Consider the following 20,218-nt stretch of genomic DNA (forward strand, 5'->3'; position numbering starts at 1 on the left):
GACAGATATCCAATGCAGAGCCCTAGGACGTCAAATGTCTAATCCAAGCTGTATGTGACATCTCACCCAGCCATACAAACCTCCCGATATGGAGCAAGGCTGAAACACCTTCCTGTCCAGTCTGTTCTGGGAGAGAGACACTCACTTATGTCTCATTAAAGCCAGCCACCAACATTTCTGTTAATATTGCAGATGCCCTCTTTTCAAATGAAATAAACAAATACAGACAAGAAAATGAAATACTGTAATTCTTTATTTCATGCCGCAACATTTGTACAGATTAGCTTTGTCCCAGTTGCTGTCACAGAACTGATAGGCAGCTTCCTGGACTAGTTAATATTCTTATTTATTGCTGTCATATATCAAAATACATCCAAAGTATTGCTCACCAGTCACAGTCAAAGCAAACAAGTTTTGTATTACCACAATGGGTCCTGGAGCAAAGAGAATGGTCAACGTCTCAAGGATCAGACTTAATTGTTTTCCCCTCTCTAATCAGGTGAAGAGTATATACACCTTTCTAAAACCCTTTACTCAATTCTGAATTTTGTCTAGAACCATGGCAGATCTAAGTGTGGAAACAGTGGCCTACAGTGGTCAAAATTAAAAAGCAACATTAAATATCTAATGAGAAACATTACTGGCATTACTACTTTTACTTACTTTAATTAAAACATGATTAAAAAATATTTACATGGTATTCAGTCAGAACAGCATAAAAAAAAAAAGCTACCCAATGGAGTTATCTATTGCTACTTGTATTATCGCCTACAGTTGCACAGGCATAAAAATACTTAATTTGGATTTGAAAATGCACAGGTTACAAATGCTTACACAGTCGACTGCTCCTCATGTTGTCACAGTATAAACTTCACTAAGTGGTCACTGTCAGCTGACCTGGCAAGTTAAAGCTTGAAAAGATAAAAACACCAAATTGATGTGACACTGCAGAGAAATCATCACCCAGAACACGATGAGGCAAACATCTAGAAATAACTGTGGGAAATGTGGGGAGGTGAAAAAAAAACAAACAAAGTTCCATCACCTGTGATGTGGACACTTGCCACATGTTCATATTAGAAAATTACATATTCACAAGTTTATGTCATGTAGCTGTGACATTACACTCATAATTACACACACTGCCTCCCAGAGAGCACCAAGGAGGAAGAAGTGGACAGTGAGTGAATCTGAGGTAGCAAAGCCAAATTTAAACACTTTGGAAGTGATCACGCAAAAAGAAAGAAAGAAAAAAAAAATGCTTTGACGCATTAGTGCATTTTTCCTCAAAGCCTCTAATACCATTTTTACAATTTCAAATCAAAACTAGATCTCTCTATAAAAGTATTCACATCAAAATTAAGACAAAACTTTTCTAATCTGACTTTCTGACAACATCCCTGGTCCTGAGAAGAAACACGAGTCCTAGTTCCACTGTACAGCTTATCAGAGAGGGGTAGCATGTTTCCATCCCATCCTTCACAATATGCACAAGCCACAGAATTCCTAACAGGAAGCCATACTTACAAAATCATCTGTATTAGCCAAGCTGATGCTGTAAAATTTTTAGAATTGGGGCACAGTAACATGTCCCAAAAACATAAGCATAAGCATGTGGTGTGTTATTCTTTAAGTATAAAAACAAAATATGTATATACAAAAATATACATCCTAACAAGACATTCCTAGCAGAGGCGTTTCATTTTTCCCCTCGTTTTGTAAACTTTTATGTATACATTTTAATTTTTTTTTAATTATAAAAAAGGCAATTTTCAAAAACTCAATATCATGATCATCAAAAATTCAGTCCTTCAGTTCAGAATTAAGCAATCAAAAAAATAAAAAGTACAAAAGGTCAAATCGGTCAATCCATTCATATTTTGGGAGCCTTCACACAGCTGTTTATACTGGGTTTAAAACAAACAAAAAATGTCCTCAGCTCTGAGTGTCCAGGGTCGATTTCCTCAGTAGACGCGGGGGATGATCCGGTAGCGGACAGTTCTGCAGTACTCGTCCCATGCCGAGCCGTACTTCCTCCTGCACTCGCTCATGTCACGCGAGTCTCGGTGTACAAGCAGGATGATGAAGTAGATCATGTAGTACCACGGCAGGAGGTGGCTGAAACCTGCAGTGACAAAACATCGCTTTAGCCTGACTGTACTCCAGAACATTTTTTTCCCAAGTTAATATCAGAAACATTAGAGAGACACTCAAGACAAATGGAAACATTCACAGATTAACTACGACGTCCAGGGAAAAGTTAAAAAACTTTTGGAGCAGAATTGAGTCTTTAAACCAGATTACACCATGGCAATGTGCAGTTTTTATGTCCCTGTGAGGATTCAAACTAGTACCAAACATCACATTGTGTTCACCTGAGGGCAAACCAACACAATGAGAGACTGAACTACTTACATGGGCACATTAATTTCAACATGAGATTTTCCCTTTGCACACATCACAAAATGAACAACTGAAATAAATAATAAACACAGAATTTCAAAACTATTGAATAGATATTTGATGCCATGAGTCTCTTGAAGAAGTCTTCTTCAAGAGAAAAAACACTGACAGAGCTACCAGATAAACAGGTAAAGCTTTGAACTCTGTGGTGCAGGAAGTAAAGATGGATGGCAGTGGAGCTGCTTTGTTTTCCCACTTAAAAATTATTAGTTGGATTGTTGCAAAACAAATATGTAATCAAATTTACTGACAGCCCACTATGTAAAGGAGCTGCAGTTTACCATTAGTTTACAGATCACCCCCACACAATGGTCGCCCCTCTCTGGGCTTGGTTCTGCAGGAGGTTTCTTCCTGTTAAAAGGGACTGCTTCCCTCCTATTGTAACAAAAGTGCTGGCTCACAGGGGGGCTGTCTGATTGTTGGCATTTTCTGTTTTATTGTTGGGTCTTTACCTTACAATATAAAGCACCTTAAGGCGACTTGTTTTGATTTGGTGCTATATAAAAATGACATGAACTTAAAAATAATAGGGTGCTTCTGTGCTGCTACAAACTCCTCTGCCTGTCCTGCTCTCGACTTGTTTTGTATTTAGCATCCTACATTCTTTATTACATTAACTGTAAATGCCAAGCAAACTCACCACAGGGTAGGGACCAGGCCAGAGCCATGATGAGGTCTCCCAAATAGTTAGGGTGGCGAACCACTCCCCACCAGCCAGAGACCAGCAGACTTTTCCCTGTAGCTGTAGGGATCGTTTTCAAATCTGGAGAGACAACAAGAATAAAAAGATGACTGAATAGTACCAACATGTACTGAGAAACATGCAATAACTCATTTGTGTTTCATTTCATTTTCTCTTTATGTAATGTTGATAATTAAGATTTAGGCCATTCTAACACTGCATGAGATTGCTGTTTAGACTGACGAGTATTATAAACTGAATGAAAAAAAAAGGACTGGGTACCATGTGGGCAATAGAACCCCATCAGCCTTCAACAGCTGAGGGGTTAATTTAAAAAAAAACAAAAAACACAATCAGAAAAAAAATGTGTATTTAGTGGACCATTTCATCTTAGTACTATTACCTCAGACAATAAAGAATGTTCATCAGGAAAAGAAACATGAGCCTGTTGCATAAACGAGACTTAATTTGGGATAAGCCCACAGGAGAACTTACGGGACAGTTTAGGGTTGGATGGGTTTCTCCTGAAGGCATTCTTCTCAGAGTTAGATTTTCTGAAGATATAGAAGCCAATCACTGAAATACAGAGAGAAAGGACACAAACACCAGAATGACTCAGCAAAATATTAAAAACATATGAAGAGGGTGAGTGAATTCAGTTTCATGCTCTCCCTCACATTTGAGTGTGACGATGGCTATGACTGCTGGCAGGCTCAGGGCGTTGGGATGGAGGACCAGGTAATACGCTTGCAAGGTGTACGTAAAAGGAACCCACACCAGATCACCAAAAGCCAACATGAAGCCAAAACCATCATGCATCAAGTCCATGGTGGTCAGGATAGCCTCCTGGGAAACAAACACATTCATTTGGTCTGAACAACAGATAGACTGGCAAGTTTACAACCTGTGAACCTGACCAGTTACTTCGTGTAAAATTGGCATAGAAAAATACTCTGCTGAGCTTACCTCATTCCAGAGGCCGTCCACCACGTAGAGCAGCTGGAACAGGTTCACTAGGATCATGGCATATGATGGAGCATCAAGATTGTGCTTCTTCATCTCAGCCAACGCCATGGCAAAGTTGATCAAACACTGCACACATAAAACACACAGAACTAAAATTATTAGGAAAGATTCCTGATCACCCGTAATGCAGAACTGCCATTTGTGGAGAACGCAAAAAATGTTAAAATGTGTGGGAAAACCTAATGCTGAGGCAGCATCAAAGCAGCATACTTTAAACTACTGAGGTTTTGTAGACACATGACCACCAACCAAGTGACATTAACTTTAGCTGCCATTTTGGACATGTAACAACAAAGGATGACATGAATAAGGCCATATTCACGCAGGTGTGACCAGTCAGGGATACCCCTGAGATACAATATTATACCAGTTTTCCTACCAACCAGTGGTTGCTACACATCCAATACGCCCAACAACTCTTGAGTCACTTGCGAAACCACAAAAGTCCACTGTTCTGTCTCTCCCTACCCATCTCACCTCATATCTCCATAAGTGTCATCAAGATTAACAACCTTTCCACTCCTTGTACTCTTTATAGCTGCCCTCACTTCTTCATTCACTAACTGTCGTTTATCGGTCTCTTATGTATCATTTTCTTTATTCATGAACTCCTCAAAGGACTCATTCCATCTTCTTAACACACTTTACTTAGTCAGTAGTACATTTCTATCACTTTCCCTAACCATCCTAACCTAAACTTAAAAAAATAAATTTAAACGATTCAAAGATATTCAGCTCAATATAGAAGGAACGTCTTTCTTCTTTAAATCAAATCTAAACTGATGCTCTAATTTAACCCTACAGCAGCAGACAGACACAAGGAACTCTTTTAGTAATATCAGATGACTTAAATTTAAAAGGTATTTCCCTGGATGGCCAGCAGAGAGCGCAATGTGTGCTTCAGACTAATTTTAAACAGATGAAGCAGAACTAATGAAACAAAGACAACCCACCCAGCCAATGAGTCCAGGGCGCATCTCACAGAAGAATTTCAGATCAAAGTTTTTGATGCGGGGATTAAGTTCACGTCCTTTGAAAAAGTCATAAACCACATTGCCTGGAGAAAAGACAGAAGCAAACTCAAGGTCTGCTGATTTACATAAACTGGCAAATTAAACAGATGAAGGGGCACAACAGAATGTACGCAATCTTCTTACCCGAGTTTCCCCCCAGTGCCAGCTCTTCTGAGGCGGCATAGCGAGAGCGAACATACAGGTAGATGCTGAGCAGGACGGAGATGATGAAGGTGGCAGTCGCCAGCTGGAGGAAGTGGCTGTGGATGTAGGTAAGATCAGCACCCTGGTGCACTGCTACTGCCACCACTATAGCACTCACCATTATGGCAAAGAAACCTGGAGGTACACACAGAGGCCGAAAAAAATATACTGAAGACCACAACTAGAATAATAATAAATATCATGACACAAATAAATGACTATAGTTCTTTACTATAAACAGTGTAGCACAAAAAAAAAAAAAAAAGGACAGAGACATTTATTGGTTCAGATGAAGCTACAGTTACAAATGAGTGATCGTCAATGACGTGACTTAGTAGTATGTTCTTATTGGGAGTGGCTTCACACAGACTCACCATTGGTTCTGTACTTCAGCCTCACTCCAGACCTCAGTGGCATGCCCTCACTCAGCTAGAGAAAAAGAGACAAACACCAGCAGCACTTTAGTGGAGCCACTTGGAAAAAGACAGATTGAAGTTGAAAGCCAAACATCAACTTAGGGTTTCTATTTAAAAATTTCAGATCTTCTCACTCACTTTTCCAACTGGCAGGATGTAAAGCAGTGCCTGAAATAAGATCCAGAGGATGACAAAGCAAAGAGCCTGGGCATCCCAGAAGGTGTCAAGTGGAGGCAGAGGAGGGGGGGCGTTGATCAGACTGGGGTCCGTTAGGTTGCCTTGAAGTATTACAAAGAGAACCCAGGCTGGCAAGAAGAGCAGCCAGAAGTACGCTCCTGTAGGCAAGACAAGAAACAGCAGGAATATTAACAATATCAGTTTGGTCAGGTTCAGCTTTTCCTCGGCATCTCTACCACCATGCTCCGATAGATAGTTAATTTTTTGTGTGTCTAACTGATTACAAATACACAGAGTTCGTACAAGCTCACAGAAGTGAGGCTGTGGCATGAAAATGCATTTTTCCCATCCTCCTACCCATCTTCCCTCCAAAGTCGAGTGGGGCGGAGGGGATGGTGGATGGGGCTGCAGCCTCCTTAGCCTTTTTTTCTGGCTGATCTGGTTTGGCTTCAGCTGGTTTGGCATCTCCGTCAGCCTTCCTACGGCGTAGATTATAAGGGCCTTGGTTTTTCTCAGACTCTGCCTCCACCTTAGCTTCAGACTTCTGGAATAAGATTTTGGGTTATTTAGAATTGGACACAAGTCAACAATTCATATTAATACAACTCAAAAGCATAACAATTTCAGCCAATCAGTAGGATAATGCAATCCAACCATTTGCATCTCATACAGAGGAAATCGATAGAACAAGAAACAAAGTTACTAATATCGAAATATCACAACACAAAACTGCCTACACCTACAAGCCTACACTACTACCTACACTGACAAAATACATGAATGAAATAATTAGGAGATTAAGTGTCTTAGCCCAATAAAGATCATTGCCATTTGCTGCTATGAAAAGAACATCTTTTTTCCAGCCAGAAAACAACAAATAAACTGTCAGAAATCTGCAGTAAATAAACATTAAAGTCAAAGAAGAAAAAGTTTTATATCTTAACTTAAATGCAGCACAGATTACTGCACACAGGACTTTAGACTGTCAGAAACAGGCACAGTAAAGAGGCAGCACATGCTAGTGCAACATGTGACTAGTTAAATGAAGTACAGTCTTGTGAGAGGAGCCCCCCCTCAGAAAACATACATGGGCCCCCGACGTGCATGCATCATGACATTCCATCAGCTGCAACTTACCTCAGAGCCTTTTAGTTCTGTTTAAAACCTTTTCACTTGGAGTGGTCTGCACAAATGTTCTTCTATGAGCCAATTATTTTGAGACACTTGAACCTTTTTAAATAAAAGTTTTGACACGTTTTTTGGGTTTTTTTTAAATTGCAAGACAAAACTCACCTCAATCACTTTGCTAGCAGTGTTATTCTCCTCTTTCTTTTCATGCTTATTGTTGCTACTGTTCTCTGCTGCCTTTGTCTGTTCCTGCTCAGCAAACAATGGAGGGTGATTGATGGAAATGACAGAGACAAAAACAAAAGAAAATAAAAAACAATGTGAGGAACATACAGAGGGAGTGTGATTGTGTTATGGTCAAACACCAGAATGAATGACTCACAATTTCCCCACAAGGACAAGGTACTGATGAATTAGGACATTTGATAATGGACTGGATCTTGCCAGAAATCTGTGGGCTATTTCACAGTTAATGGGACAACTTCTGTACCGCACACATTTTTTAAAATGTATTTTGGGTAGGGATGTTCCTGGCAACAAATCTACAGTTGTCTAAACGAGGGGAAAAACCCAAACATTTGCATTAGTCCAGTCATCACGTTCCTTGTTAACCAAATCATGTTTTAAGTGTAACTGAAATGTGTGTCACCTGAATTTCCATTCTAGTATTTCACACCCTGGTGCATAATTTGGCCAAATCTGTGGGCACTATAATGTCTTTGAACCGGTAACTTGTGTTGTACATTAATAAACTAAGAATATTTTTATCTGTCTGGCATTAGCAATGGCAGCAATGTTTACATATCTAGTTTTGCACATCCTTTGTACAAGGAGAATCCACAGTACACATTACAATCTCATGCTATGGCACACTAAGTAGCACTCTCCACAAAAAAGAAATATATAAATAAATAAATCACTACAAGTGAAATAATATACTCATGTGGCAAAGTGAAATAGCAGAACTTCATTAAGCACACAACCACTATCAACAAAAAAAAAAAAAAAAAAAAAAAAAAATGAACCCATTGGTCCAGGACCTTATGAAAGATTACTATAACTGAAACTGAAAGCAATGTAGACAAGTGCTGCTCTTAGCGTGGAGACGACTGTCATCTAGTCACAGTTCACTTTTATCGTTGCAAGCGTCTCATGAAGTACTTAGTGCGTCCTTAGCTTTCTGCTTCTTAATTCTTCAATTTCCAACTCCAAATATTATCTGGACACATTTTTGACTGATTGCATCGTTTGATGGGTGTCAAGTTTTATGAAGGGTGACTTTGACAAGACTATGTCTGTCTAAGCAACCCACTGGCAAACGGCATTGCAGTGAAATGATTGATATAATGATGATAATAATAATAATACATTTTATTTATAGGCACCTTTCAAGACCTTCAAGGTCACCTTACATTAATACAAAATAATTAAAAACAAAAGGTAAAGACAACAAAAAACAACTATAAAAGCTAATTAAAGTAAAAAACAGAATAAGACTGAGGCATGATGAAGTGTATGCAATTCTGAATAGATGGGTTTTAAGATGTGATTTAAAAGTAGAGAGAGGGAGTTTGTAGTCCAGAAATCTGGTGGATGTGTTCTAAAGTCTCACGGCAGAACAACTAAAGGCTCTGAGTCCCATGGTAGTCAGGCGAACAGGTGGAACAGACAGAAGGGACTATATAACACTGATATAGTCAGGTAACTAAAGAAGAGACTCTCTATATGTAGTATGTCTTCATTATAACAGTTACCTGCATTTATACGCTTTCTGCTGGCATTCTTCAACTTCTCCTTATCATGTTTTTGACAATCACTAATATTCTATAGTGCTCCTCCCCTTTGTGAGTGTGGACGCTTCATCTCTTTGCTCTTGAATGCTTTGCTTCTTATATTGATTTTTATGCTGATTTTTTCCCTTTTTTTAATTATTAATACTGCTATTACAGTATTATTAAATACTGTAAACTCTCTGAATGCAGCTGTATTCATCAGTGGACCTGTACCGCCGGTCAGAGGAGGAGACGAGAGATTCAGCAGGTTGTTTACACTGAATAAATGGCTTATATCAGCATGTGCTGACCACTCAGTGCACTTTATCGACAACTTTAATATTTTTTGGGAACGCAGGCATCTGTTCAAAGCAAATGGATTTAATTTTAACAAGTCAGGGGTGAAACTGTTCACCTCCAACTTGTTTTATTCCATACGTCATCCATCCGTGCTTGGTGCCAAGGCTGAGATAAACGAGGAGTTATCTCATAAAGAGGAACAAACAGTACTCCAAGAACAGACAAAGCCCAGCAGAAACCTTGAGGAGGAGCTCCATTTGCCCCCACCCGGGAAGAGCCTCAGAAAGGAGAGACATCCATGGCATCTGAGGAAGAGCCTCAGAAAGGAGAGACATCTAAGGCAAGAAGAGGGGTCCCTATTTGCCTCCAACTCTCTCAACAACACCAACGACCAGGACAAGGGACCACGACCTTCCCCAGTCCCCCAAACCCCTGACAGGCCATCACCCTCCTCCCCCTCCCTTTCTCCCTCCTCCCCACACCTGAAATTCACTGAGGAGATGATGGAGCGGGTCAATGCTGGGCTCAGATCTACCCCCCGTCCCAATCCCTTTTTGTCCCCCATAAACCCCCCACCAGAGCGGCCAAAGGTTCGCCATCGAGCCCCACCCTCAACAGAGCAATCGAAGTCACATTGCCCAGCCTCGCCCCCCTTAGTTCCTCTTCATGCCCTGTCTCCGCAGTCTGATGTGTGATGTGTGAAGGGTCCGGGCTGTGAGGATTATGGCAGTGATGACTTTTCCCAGGAGAAGCTGGGACCCTGTTTATTAGAAGGTTTTAAAATTTCTGTACTTTTAGGTGACAGGAGACATGTGGCCTGGTCAAAACACAGAGAGCTGCACTCTAAAAGATCTTTAAACATAGTAAACATACCTTGTGTGCCACAGACTGCTCCCAAACACGAGGGGACAAGTAATACCTCTAAAACACTTAAGTTGGCTTTATTAAACATTAGATCTCTAGCTGGGAAAACATTTTTAATTAATGATTTAATCACTGAGCACAGCCTTGATTTTATGTTTTTAACTGAAACTTGGTTGGACCAAAGTAACAGTGGAGCTGTTCTCATCGAGACGACCCCTCCTAACTACAGTTTTATCAGTGAGGTCAGGGCGAGCAGGAGAGGAGGAGGGGTTGCTGTCTTATTTAATGAATCATTTCAATGTAAGCAGCTATCTCCTGGAAGTTTTCAGTCTTTTGAATATGTGGCTTTACAGCTGAAGGCCCCATCCAAAGTTGTGTTTCTTAATGTTTACAGGCCTCCCAAATACTGCACAGACTTTTTTAATGACCTCAGTGAACTGCTGTCTGTGATCTGTGTTGATTTTGACTGTGTAATTATTGCTGGGGATTTTAACATTCATGTGGACAACCCTCAGGACAAAGGGACTAAAGACCTGAGTAACACTCTGGGCAACTTTGGGCTGACTCAGCATGTAACAGAGGCCACACATAATAGAGGACACACTCTTGACCTACTGATCTCCAAAGGCCTGAGCATTTCAAAGGTTACTGTGTCTGATGTGGGCAGAACAACTAAAGGCTCTGAGTCCCATGGTAGTCAGGCGAACAGGTGGAACAGACAGAAGGGACTATATAACACTGATATAGTCAGGTAACTAAAGAAGAGACTCTCTATATGTAGTATGTCTTCATTATAACAGTTACCTGCATTTATACGCTTTCTGCTGGCATTCTTCAACTGTGTAATTATTGCTGGGGATTTTAACATTCATGTGGACAACCCTCAGGACAAAGGGACTAAAGACCTGAGTAACACTCTGGGCAACTTTGGGCTGACTCAGCATGTAACAGAGGCCACACATAATAGAGGACACACTCTTGACCTACTGATCTCCAAAGGCCTGAGCATTTCAAAGGTTACTGTGTCTGATGTGGGCCTGTCTGATCATTACTGTGTTTTCTTTGAAAGTAAAATCTCAGCCCACACAAATATATCAACAACAGTGATCACAAAACGGTGTATAACTGAACACAGTAGTGCAATTTTTAACCAGGTCTTCCCATTAACACCTGACCTGCCCAGAGGGTCAGTCAATGAGCTCGTCAATAGCTTCAATGCTAACATGTTAAATGTAATGGACACTATTGCTCCCATTAAGGTGAAGGTTATCTCTGGAAGGAAAAAGTCTCCATGGAGAAACTCCACACTGGTGAAAAATGAAAAAAGAGAGTGTAGGAAAGCTGAGCGCAGATGGAGAAAAACAAACCTCCAGGTTCATTATGACATTTATAAAGAGAAACTTCACAATTATAATTTACAACTGAGGAATGCAAGGAGGTCCTACTTCTCTGACATCATCACTAAAAACAGCCATAATGCTCGGGTCTTATTTTCTACAGTTGACAGGCTAACAAACCCTCCTGTGTCAGTGGCAGCTGAACTTCATTCGACCATGGCCTGCAATGACTTTGCCAAATTCTTCACTGAAAAAATCCAAAAAATTAGACAAGCAATTGGTACATCAACAGCAGATCCAGGATATGTACTGTGTCCACCAAAAAACTGTTTAAACACCATGAAACAGTTTCAACCTATTAACAGCAAAGACCTGGAGGACATCTTAGGTCAACTGAACAACTCCTCCTGCTGTTTAGATGTCCTGCCAACAAGTTTTTTCAAAAAGGTCTCAAAGACTTTAGAGTCAGACCTGTTACAGATCGTCAACTTTTCTTTATTATCAGGTGTGTTTCCAGAATCACTAAAAACTGCTGTAATCAAACCTATACTGAAAAAGGACAATCTTGACAAGACACAAATGAACAACTACAGGCCGATCTCAAATCTCCCGTTTTTAAGTAAGATCATTGAAAAAGCAGTTTCTCAACAGCTCAGTTACTTCTTAAAACAGAATAATTGCTACGATGCCTTCCAGTCAGGTTTTAGACAGAACCACAGCACTGAAACCGCTCTGACCAAAGTGTTTAATGACATATGTCTGAATACAGACAGTGGAAAAATGTCAGTCCTAGTTTTACTGGATCTCAGTGCAGCATTTGATACAGTTGACCACAACATATTACTCAAACGACTGGAGAACTGGACAGGTCTTTCAGGAACTGTACTAAACTGGTTCAAAACATACGTAGAAAACAGGAAATACTTTGTATCAATAGGTAACTTCACATCTGAGCAGACAAGTATCACATGTGGAGTTCCCCAAGGTTCCATCTTGGGACCCCTTCTGTTTAACATCTACATGCTCCCACTGGCACAGATTATAAACAACAACAAAATAAACTATCACAGCTATGCAGATGACACACAAATATATATCACAATGTCACCAGGAGACCGAGGCCCTGTACAGGCTCTTAGTAAATGCATTGAGGAAATCAATGACTGGTTGTGCCACAATTTTCTCCAGCTAAACAAAAACAAAACTGAGGTAATAGTCTTTGGCGCCAAAGAAAAACGATTACAGGTCACCAGAGAACTTCAATCTATACATCTAAAAACCACAAACCAGGCGAGAAATTTGGGTGTAGTGATGGATGCAGACCTAAACTTAGAAAAACACATTAAGACAATAACAAAGTCAGCTTACTATCACCTCAAGAATATATCAAGGATAAAAGATCTGATGTCTCAACAGGACCTGGAAAAACTAGTCCATGCATTCATCTTTAGTAGGCTTGATTACTGTAACAGCATCTTTACAGGTCTACCTAAAAAAATCAGTCAGACAACTACAGCTCATTCAGAACTCTGCTGCTCGAGTCCTCACTAAGACCAAAAAAGTGGACCACATCAGTCCAGCTCTGAGGTCCTTACACTGGCTGCCTGTCCGTCAGAGGATAGACTTTAAAGTTCTGATGCTGGCCTATAAAGCTCTGAATGGTTTAGGACCAAAATACATCAATGACCTCCTGACCCAGTATGAACCATCCAGATCCCTCAGGTCATCTGGATCCGGTCTTTTATCAGTTCCCAGAGTCAGAACCAGACACGGAGAAGCTGCATTCAGCTTTTATGCTCCTTATATCTGGAACAAACTCCCAGAAAGCCTCAGATCAGCTGAAACACTCAGTTTATTTAAATCCAGGTTGAAGACTCACCTGTTCTCAGCTGCATTTGAATAAAGCACCAAATCCACACTTTAAGCTTAAATTTCAAAACTTACATTTAACTACTGATTTTATCTACTGTTCTGATTTTATCTGTTTTGATTTTATATACTGTTGTTTGTTTGTTTGTTTGTTTGTTTGTTAACTAGTTAGTTAGTTAGTTTATTTGCTTGTTTTATTCAATTTTAAATCATGCTTTTTATTTGTTCTTGTTTCTAATGTCTCTGTAAAGCACTTTGAATCACCTTGTTGTTGAATTGTGCTATACAAATAAACTTGCCTTGCCTATAATCAGACAATGACAAGGCAGCATAAGCACTTACCACAGGGCTGAGCCTCACTTCCACTGTATCCTTCAGTCTGGTATCTCTGCGAGAAGACGGTGTACTCTCTGTGATTGCTGTTGCAGCGACAGCTGCCGCTGTACGAGATGACGAACGACGTGTGGTCCTTGCCGGGGAGCGTGAACGGCTGCGACGGCGGGCTGGTGAGCGGGAACGAGAGCGAGAACGGGAGCGGGTCTGGAAACCAGTGACGCTCTGAGGGAAAATAACAATCGGGAGGAGAAAAAAAAACTGAAAGGGGACTGCTATACGTTTATCATTTAAAAAATGTTGCAAAGATTAAAAACTGAGGCTGAATTTTCACAGAGCATCATCTTACAGTTGAAATATATTCCTGACCATACCCACGACAGTTCTAAAACGTAACTATTAGTAGAATGCTACAGACATTACAGCTACAGTGATCCCTTTTACATGACTTAATAACTGCATACCAGTATCATCACTGATTAACAATCCAGTCTGTGTTTTCTCTTTTATCTTTCCTTTAGAACAAAAATATAACTAATTTAAAGCATTAGCGCTTCATGGTTTGAACCTACACCCACAGTGGTTAATGTGCAGATCTGACTTCAATGTTGAGAAAAGAAAAAAGAAAAAGAAAAAAAGAATTCACAATAAAGCACTCAGTGAAACCGAGAAAAAGAAAAAAAGAATTCACAATAAAGCACTCAGTGAAACCGAGTGAAGAGTCAGCTGCAGTTCACAAGAGCACGTGACTCTGATCCTACCTTAATGTCTTGCTCCTTGAGCTCCAGCTCTGTACCATCTTTGTAGATGACAGTGTAGAGCTGGCTTTTGGAATCAAAGCCCAGCACCTTGACCTGATAGTACAGGCTGCTGCCGGGCCAGCGGCCCATCACAGTGTCCCCTTTCTGGTACTTCACAGTAGGCATCTTCATTGACCTGACAAGGAGTTAATCAAAACAGAGCACGAGTTCAGTACAGAAGGAAGTACAACAAGCAGGGGAGAAAGTGGCTGAAAGTGAAACAGAGAGGACAAGAGAGAGGAGCAAAGAGACTTGACCAAACTGATAGGAGATATCAGGAAAAGCAGAGCAGGACTAACTTGTTAAATAATAATTAATTTAAACCTGCCACTGGTATTTACAGTAAGGCTCAATCATTTGAAGAAAAAAAAAAAAAAAAAAAAAAAAAAAAATGGCCTCGTCACTGCAGGCGGCCCCTTCTGTCTCCTTTCGTACCACTGAAGCACAGCATATGAAAGACAACGAAGCTTGAAAGACAACAATAGCAGCATCTCAACATCTCAGTGCTTTCACTTTTACTTGACAGCTTTGGCAGTAACTTTGAACTTTTGATAAAGTGCAACGGTGGCCAGGCAATACATCTGTAGTGACTGATCTTAAATATCGTTAGTCATCTTAAGTTACTCTGATGCACCACAGTATGACAACGGTCTCAAAAACTTGAACATTCTCACAGAATGTGCTTTGCAAACACAGAATGGAGCAGCAGCAGCAGCATCGTGTTAGTGAGGTCCTGTTATGAAGCAGAATATTTTCACATAACCATCTTAACATTCTGAAGGCAAGAATGACAAGCCGATTTGCTGGATCCAACCAACAAATCAGACATTGTACATGACCGGTAAGCAACCTGTCATCCATCTACATGCAGTGTTTTTTGCTCCCTCTGTGTTTATTTTTTTATCCAAATTCTATAAACCACACTAAATGCTCAGCAGAAAAACACACCTAAAATACAGCATTATTACTAGTTACTCAGCTGAAAAGAAGACTTTTAGATCATCACTGCACTTATCAGTCTTATATTTCTCATGACCAAATATCAAGCAGATGTGAGAATAATGATAACACTGTCACATGGAGGAAAAACAATGAAGAATGTGGATTTTATAACCTAGTAATAAAAAGTTCTTAAAATGTGCTCTTAAAATGAGAATACGAGCTCTTCCAGTGTAAAAAACACAGCCTGTGGACACAGAGTGTAACCAGCTTTATCATCTTTCTGGACACTAGACCAGAATTTACAACATTAACAGGGTGATATATTCAATTAATCCTGTAACTAGCATTTAAAACCAGAAACCCAGCACTAAAGTGTCTACTGAAGTGACAGCAAACTTCCGTAAAACCACTGATTTCTCTCCCCCAGACAGAGTCACTGCCCCCTGCTGGATTTACAAAGAATCCAGGTTTGAGGCTTTTCTGCACCAGAAGCTTAGACCATCTTTTATATACAGCCTATGTTTGCAAAGTACTGCAGGAAATATAATTCATAATGTAACTGCACAGTGCAATTGTATTGAGAAAATATTTAAACCAAAGATGGAGAAGATGTTGCTTAGAGCCGTGAGTCTAAACACGAACTTAATTAGAGGACGAAAAATAAAATTCCACTATAACTACAACCTGACCAGAGATAACTAGCCTGCTGTGGCCACTCACCAAAGATTTATGCTTCAAAAGAATTAAGGCAAAACATATCTAACCTGAGGACATCATAATACAAGGCTACATCCAAAGTTAAGGCTAAAACCCCAAACTACACAGGAATACAAAAAGTCCACCCTGTCATCACTTCTGGGGTTTTTTTGTTTTTGTTTTTTTGGCAGATGTGTGAAACCATCTTGGCAGAACAGGGGTGGTGCAGCAGCTTTCTGAGGTCATCCTCATATACAGAGGTTAAATGCCATTTTTGGCAACCAACTGTCAAGCTTGTTTCCTGTGTCTCCATTTATCCACCCAGTGATGTTATAGATATTCAGTTTACAATTTCACAATTGTATTAACTAACACTACGGAATGGCAAAATCCAACAGGAGTGCTCATCACTGGACACAAAGAGGAGGGCCAGGCAAAGTCAGCATTATAGAACATCAGTGACCTGGGAGGCTCAGTGTCTAGAAAACCAACACACTACTGCAGAATTGCTGACAAGTCTGTCCCTGCGAGGTTTATCCAGAGCTGTCTGTCCCAGTGGGTCGCTCCATTCAAGTCACAGCAACAGGCAAGGAATTTCACACAAACTGTCTCTGTATTCATGAATTTACTACTTTTGACCTGAACACGTATTCACTGGTTTACCTTTGCTGATAACCTCTTTAGGCAGCAAATTATCAGAATGCAGTTTAACTCTGTGACTTCTAATATTTAAATACTTATTTTATGGAAATAAAGCGTTTTAAGTTGTTTATTTTCCTTTGGTAGAAGTCAAGATATTTTACAATTGCAAATAAATAAAAACATTTTTTTAAATCCTGGTTTCCCTTTCTCATTAACCATTTTCTTGATAATAGTCTAGTACTGAAATGTTGAAAATTGCATATATTTCTACAACAGAATAATGGATCAGTACTTTAATAACCACATGAAAGGAATGCCAGACTTTACAGCATTCAAGAAGAGTTTTGGTTTCAAGCTTTAATCCCGATCTGTTCTGATAATAGTTTCAAACCACATACCCCAATGACAGCCAATGTCAGCAGTGATGCTAATTAAAATTCCATACTCCAGTAAATGGCATGTAGGATGTGCTTTGAGTTATTTTTGTTTTGTTTTTTTAACTTTACACAACATTTACTGAGATGTGACTGTCTCTATTGGTATATTATTGTATTGTTCTGAATGTCCTAATCTTACAATCTGAAACTAAAAAGTGAAACTAATAAAAACTGAATTAAAACCTTTGTAAATATTACAAATTAAATTGAAACAAGTACATTCACCAGGAATCTATCTGAAAGCAAAAAGTCAAACTATAGTGAAACGAAAATTAAAATATAAAATATAATAACTCTTTGAAAGTTGTACTTTCTACCATCAAACGTCAGAAATTAAGCATGGTGTACCCATCAATGAAATACTTTTTCTTCAACTTGACAATTAGTCTCTTGTTTGCCTTTATAATCACACAGTAACTCCACTAACTTACAAAGGCTCCAACTGTCCAATCACCACCGTTATAACAAAAAAAGCAGGAAAAGTGATAAATTTCCACTGCTAACTGATCGAATCTTCGAAAAACACAAAAACCCACAGCATCTGCGCAAACACCCCATCTCACAACAGGACACACCCAAAGTATGTCCCAATGCTGCTTTCCTGGCTCGCGTGCAGGCTTCCATATGGGATATGTGGTGTCTCCTGACTGAGGAGAGTTCCCCCTCAGATCCCCCCTTTGGGCTGATGAAAGGATATGGCTATAACGTGGGTGGGGTTTAAAATAGAAGACAGGCAGCCACCCTATCCACCCCTCAGCTTTGTGCTGAAAACTGCCCCACCTGGTACGCAGTCCATTTGAAATGTAACATGCGAGTCAAGTTGTAAACTCACACCAAAAAGTTAGATAAGTCATCTAAAAGGACAAAGGGTATGTACTAGAGCATCTCTAGAGTAGGTCAAACCGAACCGTTTTATTTTGGTCCACATAAAAGGAAAGGCAGATAACCCACAGCAGCACAAACTTTACTCGGACTATTAAGGCGCCATCAAATGTCATGTTACTGCAGTGTGTAGACATACTGTAGTTCACACAGTCTTATACTGGTAAAAAGAATACTGAGTATAAACCGTATCACGACCGCACTCATGTGGCTTCAAATGTTAAAAAAGGCGCACTTTTGTATGCATTTTCCTCCTTTTTCACTCCCTTTAAATATATGCATTATACAATTATATACATATGTGTATGTGAGATATGACATACATGTGAATAACTGTCAAAGCGCCGCTTTTACTGATTGCTTTAACTGCAGTTTTTGCGCTTGGGCTAGTGGGGTAAGCGACACTTTTCACGTACCCTCAGATAACATAATGGTTTTTGCCAAAGTGCAGGAGCTGTTTCTTTAACGAAATACGCTAGCTTAGTTAGCTTCGAGATAGCGCGGATGCAACTACAAGCGACAGAAAAGGAAAGGAGGGAAAACGTCATGCATTCAAATACTTCTGGCGAAGAAAGCAAAAGCACCCGCCATAGAAACAATACGTGGGCACGCATGAATAAGTTCGGCAAAGCTAAACTCGCTGACGATAACGCAACAAACCCTTTAAAAAAGGACACACAGGCAGCTGAAATTACGACTGAGTTAAACGTTCACGTTACGATCGCTTAAAGACTATGTTTCACTACCGGGCACCGTCTAATTTCTGAACTGTCTATCGTTAATCTGCTTGTTGGCGAATAGCCCGAACAGAGGTGGGTAGTTAAATTCGCAGTTCCGCTTACCAAAACCGACAAACTCTAATAAAAACTTGACCTATCGAAGAGCAAGGTTACCACCACACGTTAAAACAAATTCGTCCAACTAATTTTTTTGGTTGTGGGTTTTTTTTCCCACTTCAACCAACAGAAACAAGATAACCTTTCAGAAATTAGCCAAAGCCTACAACGCCGTTATACGACCAGCTTGAGTTAGCTTCGGCTAAGCCCCAGTTTCCCAACAAAGAGAAACGTAAAGAGTAGTTGCTCTTTGCATTGCCAACACATGCAATTGGAAGACGGACTTACCTTAATATTGTGCGAATAATTCCAGTAAGTACAACTGCTTAAAATATCCCGATCACGACGACGAATTAATAAATTAAGCTTAATATTTTTAAAAACGAACTTTGCTAACGTTTGACGTAGAACTCGTTCTCCCTCCCTCTTCGGGCAAAACCCACCAGTGACTTCAAAGGCGCGAAGGCTTTCGATTGGTTAGTCCAGCGTTCATTTCAAACGACTCTGCGATTTCATTGGCTGTCGGTGGATTTTAACTGTGTTGGGATTGGCTTTGAGAGAGTCACGACTACTTTGTTTACCGGTATTAAATTACTGTCAGACAAAACAGCGGTATTGACAATAATATCCCAAATTAAACTGTGTATGTATAATATGAATACTTTTTGCTTCATAAACGCGAACATTCTGGAGGGCATAATGAAAATTATTATTATGAGACTAACAATGTTGGAATAAAAATAGTATTAATATAAACGTATTTTTCAAACTGTTAATACTTAACAGTTGCTATTTTTGTTAGTACAGCCTACTTTAACTGATTGCAGTAACAAAAAAATGCGGTAAAAGTGAATGGGAATCATTCACTTAATTCTCACTTTGCCTTGTCCAGGCAAAGGCTCTGGAGACACATGCTTTCACATAAGTCACCTGTGTGACATTGATTTTAATGCAGAGTTTATCACGATGCATTACAAAATCTCTGCATTTAAATTTACACGAAAATTGCATCACTATTTAGCAGTTAAGTTTTCTGTCATCAACTTCTTTTTTGCTGTAATAATGCAGCAACAGAAAACCCTTAAATCTGTGAGTCATAATGCATTTGCTTTCTCATCATAAAGATACCAATTAATTTTAGTACCCCTTCAAAAAGGTTTGGGCCTGTCTCCAATGGAAAATGACTAGGATTATAAAAAGTAAGGTTTATTTAAGTCAAGCATAAGCAAAAAGTCATGCTTATCAAATGTGTAGTCACTCACTAAAGACCTATTTTAACATGGGGAATAAACCCCCTGATAGGTCTTACTGAACCAGCTGACAAAACTGGAGTGAAAACTATTTTTATTTTTAAAACAGCCTGTCCAGTTTAAAGTAAATTTCTTGCACCTGTTTAAAT

The 20,218-nt window shown here is 39.7% G+C and overlaps 1 protein-coding gene across 1 annotated transcript; it reads right to left on the bottom strand.

Moving 5' to 3' along the window:
• Positions 1 to 266: 266 nt before the first annotated feature.
• lbr (lamin B receptor) lies at positions 267 to 19,158 on the bottom strand. Its single transcript, XM_085372109.1, has 14 exons — positions 19,108 to 19,158; positions 14,346 to 14,520; positions 13,594 to 13,809; positions 7,275 to 7,358; positions 6,339 to 6,525; positions 5,943 to 6,139; positions 5,763 to 5,817; positions 5,329 to 5,523; positions 5,125 to 5,228; positions 4,112 to 4,237; positions 3,823 to 3,991; positions 3,641 to 3,721; positions 3,104 to 3,226; positions 267 to 2,125 (listed from the first exon to the last, which is right to left on the bottom strand). Exons 2-14 carry the CDS (start codon positions 14,514 to 14,516, stop codon positions 1,965 to 1,967), a joined length of 1,869 nt encoding a protein of 622 aa, XP_085228235.1. The 5' UTR covers positions 14,517 to 14,520; positions 19,108 to 19,158; the 3' UTR covers positions 267 to 1,964.
• Between the last annotated feature and the right edge of the window lie 1,060 nt (positions 19,159 to 20,218).

This window comes from Diplotaxodon limnothrissa, linkage group LG15 (genome assembly GCF_057381915.1).
Source record: "Diplotaxodon limnothrissa isolate DT_005_m linkage group LG15, D_limnothrissa_male_GT1.1, whole genome shotgun sequence".
NCBI lineage: Eukaryota > Metazoa > Chordata > Actinopteri > Cichliformes > Cichlidae > Diplotaxodon > Diplotaxodon limnothrissa.

Bases quoted from the DNA above. Each gene is read 5' to 3' on its own strand.
- lbr (XM_085372109.1), bottom strand. From the start codon at position 14,516: ATGAAGATGCCTACTGTGAAGTACCAGAAAGGGGACACTGTGATGGGC. The intron at 7,359-13,593 runs GTAAGTGCTTAT...TTTGCTGAGCAG, and splicing joins AAGTGAGGCTCAGCCCTGTG to GAACAGACAAAGGCAGCAGA. The intron at 6,140-6,338 runs GTAGGAGGATGG...TCTTGCCTACAG, and splicing joins CGACTTTGGAGGGAAGATGG to GAGCGTACTTCTGGCTGCTC.